The 13,474-nt window shown below is 59.0% G+C and overlaps 6 protein-coding genes across 6 annotated transcripts; 3 read left to right on the plus strand and 3 right to left on the minus strand.

Moving 5' to 3' along the window:
• Nucleotides 1-1,446: 1,446 nt before the first annotated feature.
• B0I36DRAFT_357374 (stomatin family protein) lies at nt 1,447-2,627 on the plus strand (the record flags this gene model as incomplete). The annotated part of the gene is made up of 2 exons (XM_046157793.1): nt 1,447-1,675; nt 1,747-2,627. The coding sequence occupies 2 exons, from the start codon at nt 1,447-1,449 to the stop codon at nt 2,625-2,627; spliced, it is 1,110 nt and encodes a 369-aa protein (XP_046018068.1).
• A 353-nt stretch (nt 2,628-2,980) lies between these two features.
• B0I36DRAFT_370889 (putative DEAD/DEAH box helicase) lies at nt 2,981-4,975 on the minus strand (the record flags this gene model as incomplete). Its single annotated transcript, XM_046159958.1, has 1 exon — nt 2,981-4,975. The coding sequence occupies one exon, from the start codon at nt 4,973-4,975 to the stop codon at nt 2,981-2,983; it is 1,995 nt and encodes a 664-aa protein (XP_046018069.1).
• Nucleotides 4,976-5,475: 500 nt separating this feature from the next.
• B0I36DRAFT_309780 (methyltransferase type 11) lies at nt 5,476-7,092 on the plus strand. Its single transcript, XM_046152176.1, has 3 exons — nt 5,476-6,161; nt 6,280-6,392; nt 6,485-7,092. The coding sequence occupies exons 1-3, from the start codon at nt 5,784-5,786 to the stop codon at nt 6,843-6,845; spliced, it is 852 nt and encodes a 283-aa protein (XP_046018070.1). The 5' UTR covers nt 5,476-5,783; the 3' UTR covers nt 6,846-7,092.
• On the minus strand, nt 7,093-9,358 carry B0I36DRAFT_234367 (uncharacterized protein; the record flags this gene model as incomplete). Its single annotated transcript, XM_046149302.1, has 6 exons — nt 7,093-8,074; nt 8,127-8,467; nt 8,525-8,640; nt 8,684-8,843; nt 8,913-9,122; nt 9,275-9,358. 6 exons carry the CDS (start codon nt 9,356-9,358, stop codon nt 7,093-7,095), a joined length of 1,893 nt encoding a protein of 630 aa, XP_046018071.1.
• A 1,162-nt stretch (nt 9,359-10,520) lies between these two features.
• On the plus strand, nt 10,521-10,923 carry B0I36DRAFT_205402 (uncharacterized protein; the record flags this gene model as incomplete). Its single annotated transcript, XM_046148826.1, has 2 exons — nt 10,521-10,821; nt 10,886-10,923. Coding segments are annotated over 2 exons (339 nt in total), but the record flags the coding sequence as incomplete, so codon positions are not given.
• Nucleotides 10,924-11,080: 157 nt separating this feature from the next.
• Nucleotides 11,081-13,137, minus strand: B0I36DRAFT_4579 (major facilitator superfamily domain-containing protein). Its single transcript, XM_046162908.1, has 2 exons — nt 11,966-13,137; nt 11,081-11,865 (listed from the first exon to the last, which is right to left on the minus strand). The coding sequence occupies exons 1-2, from the start codon at nt 13,049-13,051 to the stop codon at nt 11,356-11,358; spliced, it is 1,596 nt and encodes a 531-aa protein (XP_046018073.1). The 5' UTR covers nt 13,052-13,137; the 3' UTR covers nt 11,081-11,355.
• Nucleotides 13,138-13,474: the final 337 nt, after the last annotated feature.

Below are 13,474 nucleotides of genomic sequence, written 5' to 3' on the forward strand. Positions count from 1 at the left end.
GCAGCATGCGCGGAAAAAGTGTATGGCGCAAATTGCCAGACTTCCGCGGCGTGAACAGATATTTGAGTTCAGCAAGTAGGGGGCTCAGGGGTTGGAGTAGATCGAGGCTGTCACAGCTCTGTCGCACGCAGCGTTTCCCCGCGCCGCCGTCGGGTTGGAGACTGCTGTCGCAAAACAAGGACCCACATGCGAGAAAGCACTGCCGTTGTCAGTGGCAGCCTGTGCGGCGACTGATCTGTCCGTGCTCACGCCAAGATGGAAATGTCTCTGGGCCTGCCGTATCGGTCGATAATCCCCGATGAGCTAAGCTGTCCCAGCACTGCCAGAGTGTCGCTAGAGAGTGCATAGACTCGCCTCTGGGATGCGACGATGTCTAAGACGCGAGCGCGAGGGCCCGAATGCAGCCCTGGAGCTGCCGGTAGCCGAGCCTAAGGTGGGCTGGGCATTGGCGCGATGACTGGGGCTAAGGCGGGAACACGGCACCTGGGGTCGGTGGGGACGACGTCAGTCCCCGTCGTCACCAGCTCCAGGGGGTTTGGCGATTGGGCGGGTAGGACATGTAGCGGTAATTGCCTGACGGCGCCGTCTCGACCAGCGCACGCGGACCGGCTGGCCACCTGTCCGAGAGCTCGATTGCCATCCTAGGGAATTTGCTGGATGTGGTGGGTGTATGGAACCACGCTGCTCCGCCACAGCTCGGGCTTGGGGGTTGGCCATGCAGAGACGTTCTGCACATTCGGCGAGAGTCTCTGCCTGGACTCTGCGGAGACAAAAGTGCTTGTTTCCCAGCTGGTGCACCCGATGTTTCGTTTTGCGTTTGTCGCCCGTGGCCAGTGCCGAAGCGCGGGCTGGTGGAGGCACTGCGTCGCCATTCCCAGCAGGTGCAGCGAGGTAATTAAATTACCAGGGCCCGTTCAGGGTATCTGCGCGAATTGCGAGGCTGTGTACGTAGTTGGGCGTGAGGCATATTGCGATGGCGGGAGCCTGGAAGTTGCACTTTGTGCCCACTGGAATCAAAGACGGTCACCGGGGCAATCGTATCTCGCGACGACGGGTGGAGGCAAGAGCTCAGGTGGGGAAGCAGCGTCCTGGCACCCCTGCTCCTGCTCCTTCATCCCCAACTCGATCAGCAGCAGCCGGGCGCAGCACGCTAGGGTCTCCGCGTGTGGGCCTGCCCAGAGCTAGAGCTAAGCTCCTCCTCTAGCGTGACCGGGGGCGTCTTGTCAACCGGCGCCCAGGACCCTGTCCCATCATGGCTGCCCGTCACCATCCCATCCCATGCCAGAGCTATAAGAACGCGCGGTCTTGTCCCCTCCCCTCATGGCTGCTACAACAGCTCCAACCGGTCATCGAGGTTCTTCTCCATCGCTCTCACCACAGCAGCAACAACAACAACCAGAAGACATCATCACTCACCACAACCACCATCAATACCCTTCCTCCACCATGAGCTCTCACACCAACCCAGACAGCACGGCCCCTCTGGCCACCAAGACACCCGTCGCCGATGGCCCAGCCTCTGTCAATGGAACCAACAGCACCACCGAGCGCCCTGTCGGCTTCCAGCGCCACGGCGAGATGCGGGTCGAGCCGCCCCGCAAGCAGGACCTCCAGCAGAGCTACGCCTCCATTGTCGGCGACGATGCCAACCCCCCGGGCTGGTACGGCAGCATGAGTATGTCATGTCCGGCTTCTTCGTCTTGTGACTGTCCGGGCATGTGCTGACAGCTGTTTCACTAATCACAGTCAACGCCCTCGGCTCCGTCACCGGAACCCTTGGCGCCATCCCTTGCTGCATCTGCTGCCCCAACCCTTACAAGCAGGTCCACCAGGGTAACGTCGGCCTCGTCACCAAGTTTGGCAAGTTCTACAAGGCTGTCGACCCCGGCCTTACCAAGATCAACCCTCTCAGCGAGCGTCTACTCCAGGTCGACGTCAAGATCCAGATTGTCGAAGTTCCCCGCCAGACCTGCATGACAAGGGACAACGTCACCGTCGACCTCACCTCGGTCATCTACTACCAAATCACGTCTCCGCACAAGGCCGCCTTTGGCATCTCCAACGTGCGCCAGGCTCTGATTGAGCGTACCCAGACCACCCTTCGCCATGTTGTGGGTGCTCGCGTCCTCCAGGATGTCATTGAGCGCCGCGAGGAGATTGCCCAGAGCATTGGCGAGATCATTGAGGATGTCGCCACCGGCTGGGGTGTCCAGGTCGAGAGCATGCTCATCAAGGACATTGTCTTCAGCCAGGAGCTCCAGGGCTCGCTCTCTATGGCCGCCCAGAGCAAGCGTATCGGAGAGTCCAAGATCATTGCGGCCAAGGCCGAGGTCGAGAGCGCCAAGCTCATGCGCCAGGCCGCCGACATCCTCTCGTCTGCCCCCGCCATGCAGATCCGCTACCTCGAGGCCATGCAAGCGATGGCCAAGTCGGCCAACAGCAAGGTCATCTTCCTGCCTGGCGCTAGCTCGTCCATGGCTGCGTCTGGCTCCGGCAACGGCGACTTCAATGCTGCTCTCAACAACATCGTTACCCAGGAGGGTGGCGAGGGCAACATCTTCAGCACTGGAGGCGACAACAACGGTTTCGGCCAGGCTATGAACGCCCGCAACATCGAGAACATTTAATTGATATGTATGTACACTAGCCTGCGAACGAGGTTCGACAGGTTGATCAGTGACAAAGAGTCACATGTTGACTGAGGAGGATTGTTTCTGTGCCCAAATACCCCCGTTTATGGATACCCAATACCATTCGTTTTTGCTTTTGAGGTCGAGAGATACCTTGCCATGGACGAGAGCCAGTAATAATACTCTTGTACTTGCTGTACTACAAATTTAAATTGTTTTCGATATCACATGTCAATATTGTTATGTTGGACTGTTGAGAGATGTATTGTGAGAATAAGCGATGTCTTGCATTAAGCTTGAGGGTATCAACGTCTACAACTTTTTTATGTTCCTTGCCCAATCAACCTCCTCTAATCAAACCCTTCAAACGCATCATCACCACCTCCCCGGCCGCCACCAGCAGCAGCCGCAGCTTTAGCCTCTGCCCTCTCCCGTGCCGCCTTCTCCGCATTCTTGGCCCGCACCTGCGCCAGCAACCTCTGGAGGTCCATCTCCTCGACTTTTTCCTGCTCCGTCATGTTCTCCTTGCGCTCGGCGTCGCGGCGCTTCTGCTTCTTCTCCCTGCGGCCCGTGCGCACGTCCTCGGCGGCGTGCTTGCCGCTCCACGCCTCGGCGTTGCGCTTCCGCTTGGCCCGCTCCTGCGCGGCCTTCTCCTCCCGGGCGGCCACGTGCTCCGGGTCCTTGGCCAGGCGCATCGCCTCGATGCGCTGGGCCTCGCGCTGCTTGTTGGCGTACCCGTAGTTCTCCCAGTCCACGTCGTTGACGCCGAGGAACTTGTCCCCCGCAAAGCCGTGCCGCTTGAGCTCGGGCATCTTGGGCAGCTTGAGCAGGCCCCACCCGTGGCCGAGGCGGGTCCAGTCCAGGTCGGCGACGCGGAAGATGGATGACGCCGTGTGTTTTGAGTAGGACCGCAGCCAGGAGACAAAGGCCTTTTGCGCCTTGTCGTGGAGGGCGCGGTCCGTCTTGACGGTGGCGCGGATGAGGGAGGATATTTGTTCGGGAGATGTGGTGGTGATCGTGGAGGATGTGGGAGGTGTGGAAGAGTCCGGGAGGTCGATTTCTGGATGCTCGAGCGGGACGACGGGGGTCTTGCGCACGTCCAGGAAGGGGATGTAGTCCTCCTCCCTGCCCGGGTGCAGGAAGATGACTGACAAACCTTTCCGGCCGGCGCGCCCGGCGCGCCCGGCGCGATGGATGAATGCCTTTGGGTCCGAGGGAGGGTCGAGCTGGACGACGAGGTCGACCTGGGGGAAGTCGAGCCCCCGCGAGGCGACGTCCGTGGTGAGCAGGATCGTGGGCCGCGTCGACTTCATGAACCGCGCCGTGTTCTTCTCGCGGACGTGCGCGGCGTGCCGGCCGTGCAGGGGCACCAGGTCGAACCCCTCCGGCAGGACCGCGGGCAGGACGTGCTGGAAGTAGTCCACCGCCGAGCACGTGGAGAGGAAGATGATGCTCTTCTGCGGCCGGGGGTCGAGCTTCTCGAGCAGCTGGGCGAGCGCGGGGAGCTTGTGGTCCGGCTGCGTGATGAGGTAGGTCATCTTGAGCGAGGCCGGCGTCTTGCGCTCCTCGATCACGTCGCCCTTCAGCGTCTTGACCTTGACGGCGATCTTGACGGGGTTGCGCAGCCCCACGCGGATGATCTCGCCGACGGCTTCGCTCACGCTGGCCGAGAAGAGGCCCGTCCGCCGCTGCTTCGGGAGGTGGCCGAGGATCTTTTGCAGGTCGGGCTTGAAGCCGAGGTCGAGCAGGCGGTCGGCCTCGTCGAGGACGAGGGCCTCAAAGGTGCTGCTGGGGGTGTGGACATGTGGTGATGACAGGAGCTCGACGAGGCGGCCGGGTGTCGCGACGATGAAATTCGGGCTGTGTCGGAGGAAGAAGCTGATGTCTTGTTGTACGGTATGCGAGCCGCCCACCAGGAGCTGCGGGACGACGACCGGGTCCGTGGTGACTGGCCGCTTGTCCTCCTCGTCGAGGAGAGGCAGGATCTCGGCGGACGCGGCGTGGAACTTTAGCAAGGACGTGAGGACGGTGTGTATCTGTGTCGCGAGTTCTCGTGTCGGGGAGACGACAATGACTGCAATGTGGTGGCGTTTCGTCGGGCCGTCGGCACGGAGGATTCGCTGGATGAGGGGGATCAGGAACGCCAGGGTCTTGCCGCTGCCGGTGACAGCCTCGACCACCACGTCCTTGTGTGAGCCGAAAATGTTGATGACCGAGGCTTGGACAGGCGTCGCCCGGGCGAACCCCCAGCTGGAGAGGGCGTCGAGGATCCAGTCGGCCAGTGGCGGCGTGAGGGCATCCCAGGCCCGAGGATCCTTCTTTGTGGGCTTCGAGTCGGGAGCCATGGCGAGTAATCGTCGCGGTTGTTGTGTGGACGACGACGAGGTGCTCTGGTATGGCCGTCTATTTCTGTTTTTTCTGGTGAGTATGGAGTGGTGATCTGTAAATTCCCGAAGCAGTAATGCGACGTGCGTCTTCGGCCGTGCTCCAAGCCTGGCAGTGGTGAGTGTGAGCCGCAATGCGCCGACCTGGAAATTTTGGGGGAGACAACTTTCGTTATCTTATCGGCCAGCCTGTTTTCCCCAGCTGCACCAGAGCAAGGCCCCGGAGAGCCCCACCCGAATCGGGGCCCACTTGAGCCGAAGCCGATGTGGGGTAAGCCGAGCATCAACCACGGGGCCGGTGGGCAGCGGGACGCAGTCTCGTAGTTCAAATCTCCGCCCAGGACGACTCGCGCAAGATTTTTGTGCCTGTCCTTGTGCTTTAGCCTGTGGTCATAAAAATGTTGGACAGCGTGCACTGTCTTGCAATGCTGCAGCGTGCAGTACATCACTGTGCTGGACCGGGTCTTGGTACGACCCCGGCGTGAGTCACTGGCCGAGCCTGGCCCCATCTGCTCAGAGCCAAAGACTGAGATTCCGACGGAAACGGTCGCATTCGGCGTCTCCATAATCCAGGGGTCCCGACGAGGTCCCCGAGGTCCTGGACCATGTATCGGCAGGTATATCAGTGAGCCTCGAGTCTCCTTCTCGTGCACATCGGACCTTCACCTTTTCCCTCCGTCCATCCACCCTACTCCAGCCCCCCAGCAAGCACATTCTACCAGACGCAAGTAACGCCATCCTCTCCGCCATCCACCCTGCAAAACCAACAATGGCAGCCCCCGACGCCCATACCCACTCCATGTTCTCCTGGCAGGCCAACGCCGAGTGCTGGGACCAGAGCGTCGGCCAGGACGGCAACGCCTACTGGCGGCTCCTCCAGGTGCCCGCCCTGGAGCGCATGATCCCGGTGCCGGGCAAGGACGCTCGCGCTCTGGACCTCGCGGGCGGCAACGGCCTCGTGGGGCGCTGGCTCGCGGGCCGCGGCGGACTGTCGTTGTTGGTGAGCACGGACGGTAGCGAGGAGATGGTGAAGCATGCGCAGAAGAGGTTCAATGGTGGTGAGGGCTTGCAGGCGGTGTTTCGAAAGGTCGACGTCACAAGCGATCAGGAACTAGGGGACCTGGTCACAGAGTACGGGCCGAAAGAGGTAGGTTTTTCGTGTCTTTTGTGTGTCCAGGCTGCACTCTCGTGCATGGAGCAGTGAAGGTCGGGGATCATGAGAGGACTGCGTGGCTTACACGTGGTCTGCCCGTGCGGTACAAAAGGACGACCCTGACTCTGGGTTTGACATCATCACCATCAATATGGCACTCATGGATATTTCGGATCTCAATCCCATGGCCAAAGTGCTACCGAAATTGCTCAAAAAGGACGGCATGTAAGTTTCTTTCAACTGGCTCCCCCTTCAGCCCTCCTCTGTCGATGGGATCAAGTCGTTCTCATCAACATTGCCCTTGCCCCGACACACAGCTTCGTCGCAACCCTCCTGCACCCCGTCTTCTTCACCTCCGGCGCGGACCGGCACGTCCAGATTGTCGAGCAGAACGAGCACATGGGTCCCCACGTCGTGCGCTCCAAGGTCATCACAAAGTACCTGGACGTCCCGCCGTGGCGCGGCGTCTTCGAGTACGGCCAGCCCGAGCAGCAGTACTACTTCCACCGACCCTTGCACGAGCTCTTTGCGGCTTTCTTCAAGGTCGGCCTCGCCATGGACGCCCTGGAGGAGCCGGCCTTCACCAAGGACCAGGGCGTTCCGGACAGGGTCGAGTCGCACCGCAACTTTGACCAGTTGCCTGCCATTCTGGCTTTCCGGATGAGGCGCTTTGCATGAGACATCTCTTGCCTGGGCAGTTTCGCGGCATCGGGTGAGGGAACTGATCCGATGTCGTCAAGACCAGCGGGAATGTGTTTATGAATGATTGATGAGAGAGATGATGATTAGTACTCGTGAGGCTGCTTGGTATGAAGGGGGACGGTCGGGTTGTCAGAATGTGCAAAATAGACCGCGTGAGAGCGATGGAAATTCAAGACGGTGCATTTTGATAGGACACGGAATCGCATTGCTATTGGACTGTCTATCAGACTTCCACAATAACCTTGGCGTCCACAACGGTCGCACGCGCCATCTTCTTCAGCAGCGTCCGCTCGTCCGCTTCCCTGTACCTCTCCCAGCCGTCCAGCCCTTCCTTGGCCTGGATGCTTAGTGACTCGTAGCCCTGCTTGATGACCTCTGCCACTTGCATGCTTGTCAAGTGTCGTTTCGAGGCACCGCCAGAGTCGAGTATGGACTTGTAGTGCGTGTTGACGCTGATGAGCGTCTCGATGGAGTTCGAGGGCCGGCTGGAGAGCCTCCACGTGTCCCGAAACTTGATCAGGACGTCTCCGCTTTCCACAATCTTGTAGAAGAGGTCGTCGTAGGCTGCGGGTGTCGGGAGGAAGCCCTCTCCTGACGATAGTGCAAGCGCTAGTAGGTTGACGACAAGGTCAAGTAAGGTTTCAATGTGGGTGAGATCCTTGAGATCCGAGGCATAGGTGTTGAGAAATCGGATCAAGGACAACAGACACCGGAACAGCTCGGACCAGTGGTACTGCAAGCGTGTCCGCGACCTCGACATGTACGAGACGATACGCAACATGATTCCCACACACTGTGTGTACAGGCTCACGTCGAGGCGTTTTCTTAGGTTGTGGTTGATGCCGTCAATCATCGTGTCCAGAACGCTTGTGGCCAGAACTCGCTCTCCCTTGACCAAGGGCAGATATGGTTGTCGCTGGCGGCACAGCCGCACAGCCACTTTACTGTCCTCGCTGCATATCCTCTTGCACAACACCTGGTCTTCAACGAGCAGTCGGAACACCATCAAGCTAAGATGTGCGTAATGTGTTGCCCTGCTCGAGAGAAAGGCATGCTGGAGGAGATACGAAGTCAAGGACAGCACACTCGATATTGGTTGCTCCTCAGCCTTGTCTCCAGTATAGGAAACCAGGTTGAAGCAAAAGAGCTTGTTGGTATGGCTGAAGTCGTACGTACTCAGTAGTAGGGACGCTTCCTCGCCAGGCCTAAAGGTGCGTTAGTGCAAGTCTCGCAAGGAGCATCAGCGAGCATACATACAGCTTTGTAAACATCTGCTTCGCGGTCTCTGGATCATAAGCAGCTTTTCTTTGCTTGGGTTTTGGCCCGGGCGAGATTGCTCCCAGACCTATCATGTTCAGTGTGCTTGCGATTGTCCAGCCTTCTGGCAAATCCTCGAGAATATCGATGTATTGTGTTCTCAAATCCTTGCAGGTCGCGCCTACGGCGCGAATGATCTTTTGTATCACGGCTTCGTTGACAAAGTCACTTAGTCGTTGTTGGTATGGGTTTTGGAATTCAAACTTGTTGTAGTTGGCCAGAAGTCCTAGCAGGATGAATGGGTGTGTCACGCGTCCTGGATCATCAGAGTCTTGTATGAACTACAGCAGCGTCAGAAAGGAGAGAATGAGAATCATCATGTGGTAAAGATCTCCTACCTTCATAATTGCCGGAAACAAGTCCCTCTGAATGAAATAAGTCAATAGACTTGTCTGGTAGGCGCCCGAGGTGATGGACAGAACCACTTCAATGGCTCTTTGTCGAACGTCCACTACTCATGTATCAGTTGCGGCCAGGATCATGAGTCTAGGAGAAACACCCACGCGATTTGCCATTGCGGATGACATTGTCCAGCGCAGCAACGAACTCTGTGAAGACAGCGTCGATATGATCAAGGCCAGCTAGCACGGCTATTATGTCGGAGCTTGGGTTCGTGTACTTTTTCGGGAGGATCGCAGCGAAGAACGTCGTCAGGGTCTGTAGAGCGGCTCGAAGTCAGCCATGAATGGCGCGTATGCCGTCGAACAATGGTGGAGGGGCGCGAACCTCGAGGGCGTGCAGGTCGACAATGCCGCCGCCCTGCTTCAGAGCGGTCACTGCGCGGCCGAAGATCTGTCGTGTCTGTGGCTGGAGTGCGATCAGGTCGTCGGGGCTGAGGTTGCCCAGGATGTTCTGGAGACTGGGGCGGTCCGGTCGCAGGAGGAAGAACTCCCGCCAGAATCCCTCCGACTGCTCAACGTCTTCCTCGGCATCTTCCTATGCACGCGCGCGATCATGTCAATACAGGGTCGGCGACGGGGCGGCGAAGTCGGTCTCTATGAGCAACATCGACGGACCTTTATCCGAAACAAGTCAGTCAATTGCTTCTAGCGGTGAGAAGTGCACCAGTACAGCGGCGGGGAACGGACCTTGAAGAGCGCAACGTAGAGCTGGACAATCTTGGGTTGGAAGACATCAGGACGAGCCTGCTGCGTTAAAGGGGACGCCTCCATTGAGCGAGCTAGACAGCCAGCGTGGCTGCTCGATGGCGACTAAAGGGGGAGGGGGTTGGACGGGAGAGCAGCTGGTGTGCTGGGAGGAGACTGTTGCCTCTGGTTGCGCGACGAGAATCGCAAGCTTCCAGAAGCAGCAAGATCTCACATGCCACGCCTAATCTAAGCGGGATGGCGGCGGCGGGTTGGCGTGCTGCCAGGCATGGGTGTTTCGGACAGGCGCGCGGTCGCAACGTGGAGCGTGGGCCCGGACGTCAGGCACACACAGTGCGCTGCAAAGTTATCTCGAAGATCCCAACGGTGAAGACCCTTGAGCCGGCGATGCTTAGCTCAGCTTGGGCAGCCAGCTGGGCAGACAAAGGCTTACAAAAGAATGACGCTTGATTGGGTTGGTGCGGGCAGGTGACAGTGGCAAGAGCCTGTCCTCATAGCGGGTCCGCGGCTGCGCTCGGGTCGGCGACTCGGCGGAGGACGGGGCTCTGCAGCTGCGGCTCTCTGGTTCTTTCGGTTGACCAAGCTTTGGCGCAACTGTATGCTCTTGCTTGCTAATCCACGACAACCCCATCCGCCCTTGCACACCACCTCATCACGACCCTGACACATCGTCTGCTTTGGTCGCTTTTCACACCACTCTCAGCTTCTGCCACAGCGTCGCCTCGTTTTCGCCAGGACGCACACAGTTGCTCCGACTGCACCCCGGGCGCCTCGCCACTCTCACTCCCGCCGGCGACATCTTCACCCAAGTTTCTTGCATTCTGAGCACACGGCGCCGCTCCCACACAAGACGATGAGCGCCCCACGAACAGCTCGGGCTGTTCTCAACCGGCTCGCCGCTGTGCAGTCTCAATGTACTCCGAGGCCCTGTGAGCAGATAGTGCGCCGATTTTCTCAGGCGACATCACGCCACGCTGCTCCCGAAAAAGTCCAGACTACGTCATCCTTCCAATCGTATCCGCTGCCCTCTAGGCCACCGACCCAACCGAGAAACGAGCCCATGCAAGAGACTTCCATTGCAGGCCCGAAACCCAGCGTGCCCATAGCCTCCTCGGAAAGCTCATCGACAAGCTCGCAGCCCACGAGATCCACGTCAGCCACAGCCGATGGACCGGTAGCCATCCCCGAGAAAGAGGCACAGAAGTCGAAGCCGGTTCCTCCGAAGCGCAAGCTCAAGCCACGGAAGGCCGCCATCAAGTTGACGCCCACGGCTGTCGACCACCTTCGCGCGCTACTCGACCAGCCCGAGCCACAGCTGATCAAGATTGGTGTGCGCAACCGTGGTTGCAGCGGCCTGGCCTACAACCTCGAATACGTGCAGAAGCCTGGTCCGTTTGATGAAGAGGTTGAGCAGGACGGCGTCAAAGTCTTGATTGACAGCAAGGCGCTATTCAGTATCATCGGCAGCGAGATGGACTGGGTCGAGGACAAGCTCAACCAGCGCTTTGTGTTCCACAATCCGAACATCAGTAAGCCGCTCCGTGCCAGATTTAGATACCTGTGCAACCATGCTAACCATGTGATTGTCTACAGAGGAAGAATGCGGCTGCGGAGAGTCGTTTATGGTGTAGACAGACACGTTCACCCTGCATACTGCAGCGTTACGATATTACGGATACCAGCATCAATCATTTGCATCAGGCGGCGTTCAGGAATACCAGCTAGAGCAGCATATTATACAATATCATCCTTGTTTAGAACAAACACTTCCTCGTAGCATACCCCTGTGTAGCGCCGCGAAGCCGATGTCTCCCATCGAAAGGTAGTCCTTTGGTTCAGTCAAGCATGGACCCAACGTTTCACGAGCTCGTCCTCAACACGACATCGACGTCAAGATGACATCAATTCTCCACTAGTCACGCTCAGGTCGCAACATGTGGTACTGATCAGTTACTCGGCTCAGTCGACATTACGGTTACATTATGATTAGACGGTATCTCCTTATTCTGCCAAAGGTCAACATTATGATAAAGGACGCAGCATATTTATATCTTCACCGCTCTCTAGCATTTGATCTTGACCTGCAAGCCAGCCGCTTTGAACCTTGCAAATGCCACACACGACATGCCGATTGTGGTCATGCATGCGGCCCACACCTGCGCCCCTGTGTAGCTACCGCCGCCAGCAGCCAGAATAGCGCCTCCCAGCGGCGGACCTGTCAGCGCTGCCATCGACGTGACACCAAACGCCATGCCGAGTCTCGTGCCCGTCATGTCGAGCCGCTTGGTGATGCTGGCGATGATGGTGGGGAACATGCTCTGGAAGCCGGCGGAACAGATGCCATAAAAGGTGGTGTAGATGTAGTACCCTTTGACGTCGGGGACGGCGAGCCAGCAGAACGCGACGATGGCCCAGACGGCGGCGACGGGCAGCATGACGTTGATGGTCCCGCAGCGGTCGCTGAGCCAGGGGAACAGGACCCGGAAGGGCATGCCGACGCCGTTGATGATCATGACGAGGGTCGACGCCGCGGCGTAGTCTAGACCGAGCACCTCGCGACCATAGGAAGCGATCTGTATCCAAAGGGTTTCCCATCCCCCACAGTCAGCAAACGTGCCTTTTCCTCGAGCGATCCACAGATAAAGCAGAAGCATACGGGGGGGGACGACTCACATAGTAAAAAGTAAAGTAATTGCCCCACATCAGCGCAAAGAAGGCGACGACAAACGCGACATACACGGGCTCCCTGATGGCGGTCCAGTCGATGATGGGGCCCGACTGGCGCGGCGGGAGGCGCGGCCGCATGAAAGCGAACACCACGGACAGCGCGCCGAGGTTGATGAACGCCAGCACCCGCGCGGTCCAGGGGAACCCGACCTTTGGGATCAGCTCCCTGACCACGACGGGGTAGATGATGCCGCCCGCGCTGTTGCCGACCGTGACGAGGCCGACGGCGAGGCCCCTGCGGGCCTGGAAGTAGGTGGTGACGAGGGCGACGGAGGGCGTGAAGAAGATGCCGCCGCCGATGCCCGTCATGACGCCCTGCGTGAGCATGAGCTGCCAGTAGCTGTCCCCGGAGAGGCTCATCAGGAACATGCCGAGCACCTGGATCACCGCGCCCACAAAGAACGTGGGGATGAACCAGCCCGCGTCCAGCAGGCGTCCGGAGAACACACCGACGATCAGGGTGAGCCAGATCTGCACGGACCCGATCCAGGATATGGTCGACGGCGGGATCCCCTGCGGGGCGAGGGTGGCCGTGTAGTATGTCTGGAAGGCGCCGAAGCTGTTGACGTAGCCCCAGGTGGTGAAGATGACGAGCCAGCCGCAGGCGACCTGGGTCCAGGCCTTGAGGCCGCCGTCCGGCGGGGGCGGGGGCTCCGGCCAGTCGCGGGTGGTGATGCGGGAGAGGGCGGCGGCGAGGGCATTGCTGGTTGTGCGGCGCAGGGTGGACGAGGTGCGAGAGCGGGAGGTCTGGTTGGTCCGAGTCGTCGTCAGAGGGTTGTTGCCGCCGTCAGCAGCGGCGGTGGTGTCATTGGCCGTGGTGGACTTGTCGCCGCTCTGGCGCTGGGATCTTGGGGAGCGGATGGCTGCTGTGCGGACGTCGTCTTCATCGTCACTGCTGCTGCTGTCGTGGTGGGAGTCGTGGGAGCTGGCCTTGGAGGTTGTCGATGTCTGCTGTGCTTCGAGATTGTCGTTCAGGGCCTTCTCGTCAAAGGCGGCCTCAGGCGCCGAAGCACCGATGTTGCGTGATGACATTGTAGGTAGAGAAGGGAGTCCGGGGTCTCGTATGTTAGTTTTGGTTGAAAGAAGAGGTTTGATCCATGACTGTACGTCAGGCAATGTCACACAATGAATCCACTGGCAGACACGGCAGAAGATGAACAGGGAGAGAAAAGTCGTCCTTGATCTGAGAGTCTACATGTACGACACTACACGAGGAGTTCAAGATTGGCAACGAGCTGCAGATGCACGGGTAAGGGATGGGGGCAGCGAAAAGCTTGTCTCGACCTTTGGGGGTTTGATAGATAAGAGCTTTGCTTCAGAATCTGTAAATTTAGTTCGCTGGCTCCGCAGTCGGGGCGCATGCAAAACAAAAGGGCAGTGCCTGATTGTTTCACGGGCAGAGCAGAGGCCAGCAGCAGGGAGCAGAATGCCGTCGGGATGGCGACGCCGGTCCGC

The sequence above is a fragment of the Microdochium trichocladiopsis genome (assembly GCF_020744255.1).
Source record: "Microdochium trichocladiopsis strain MPI-CAGE-CH-0230 chromosome Unknown B0I36scaffold_1, whole genome shotgun sequence".
Taxonomy (NCBI): domain Eukaryota; kingdom Fungi; phylum Ascomycota; class Sordariomycetes; order Xylariales; family Microdochiaceae; genus Microdochium; species Microdochium trichocladiopsis.

Coding starts and splice junctions, on each gene's coding strand:
- B0I36DRAFT_309780 (XM_046152176.1), top strand. CDS start 5,784: ATGGCAGCCCCCGACGCCCATACCCACTCCATGTTCTCCTGGCAGGCC. Junction 6,162..6,279: donor CAGAGTACGGGCCGAAAGAG/GTAGGTTTTTCG, acceptor GCGGTACAAAAG/GACGACCCTGACTCTGGGTT. Junction 6,393..6,484: donor TTGCTCAAAAAGGACGGCAT/GTAAGTTTCTTT, acceptor CCCGACACACAG/CTTCGTCGCAACCCTCCTGC.
- B0I36DRAFT_4579 (XM_046162908.1), bottom strand. CDS start 13,051: ATGTCATCACGCAACATCGGTGCTTCGGCGCCTGAGGCCGCCTTTGAC. Junction 11,866..11,965: donor ATTACTTTACTTTTTACTAT/GTGAGTCGTCCC, acceptor CTTTGGATACAG/ATCGCTTCCTATGGTCGCGA.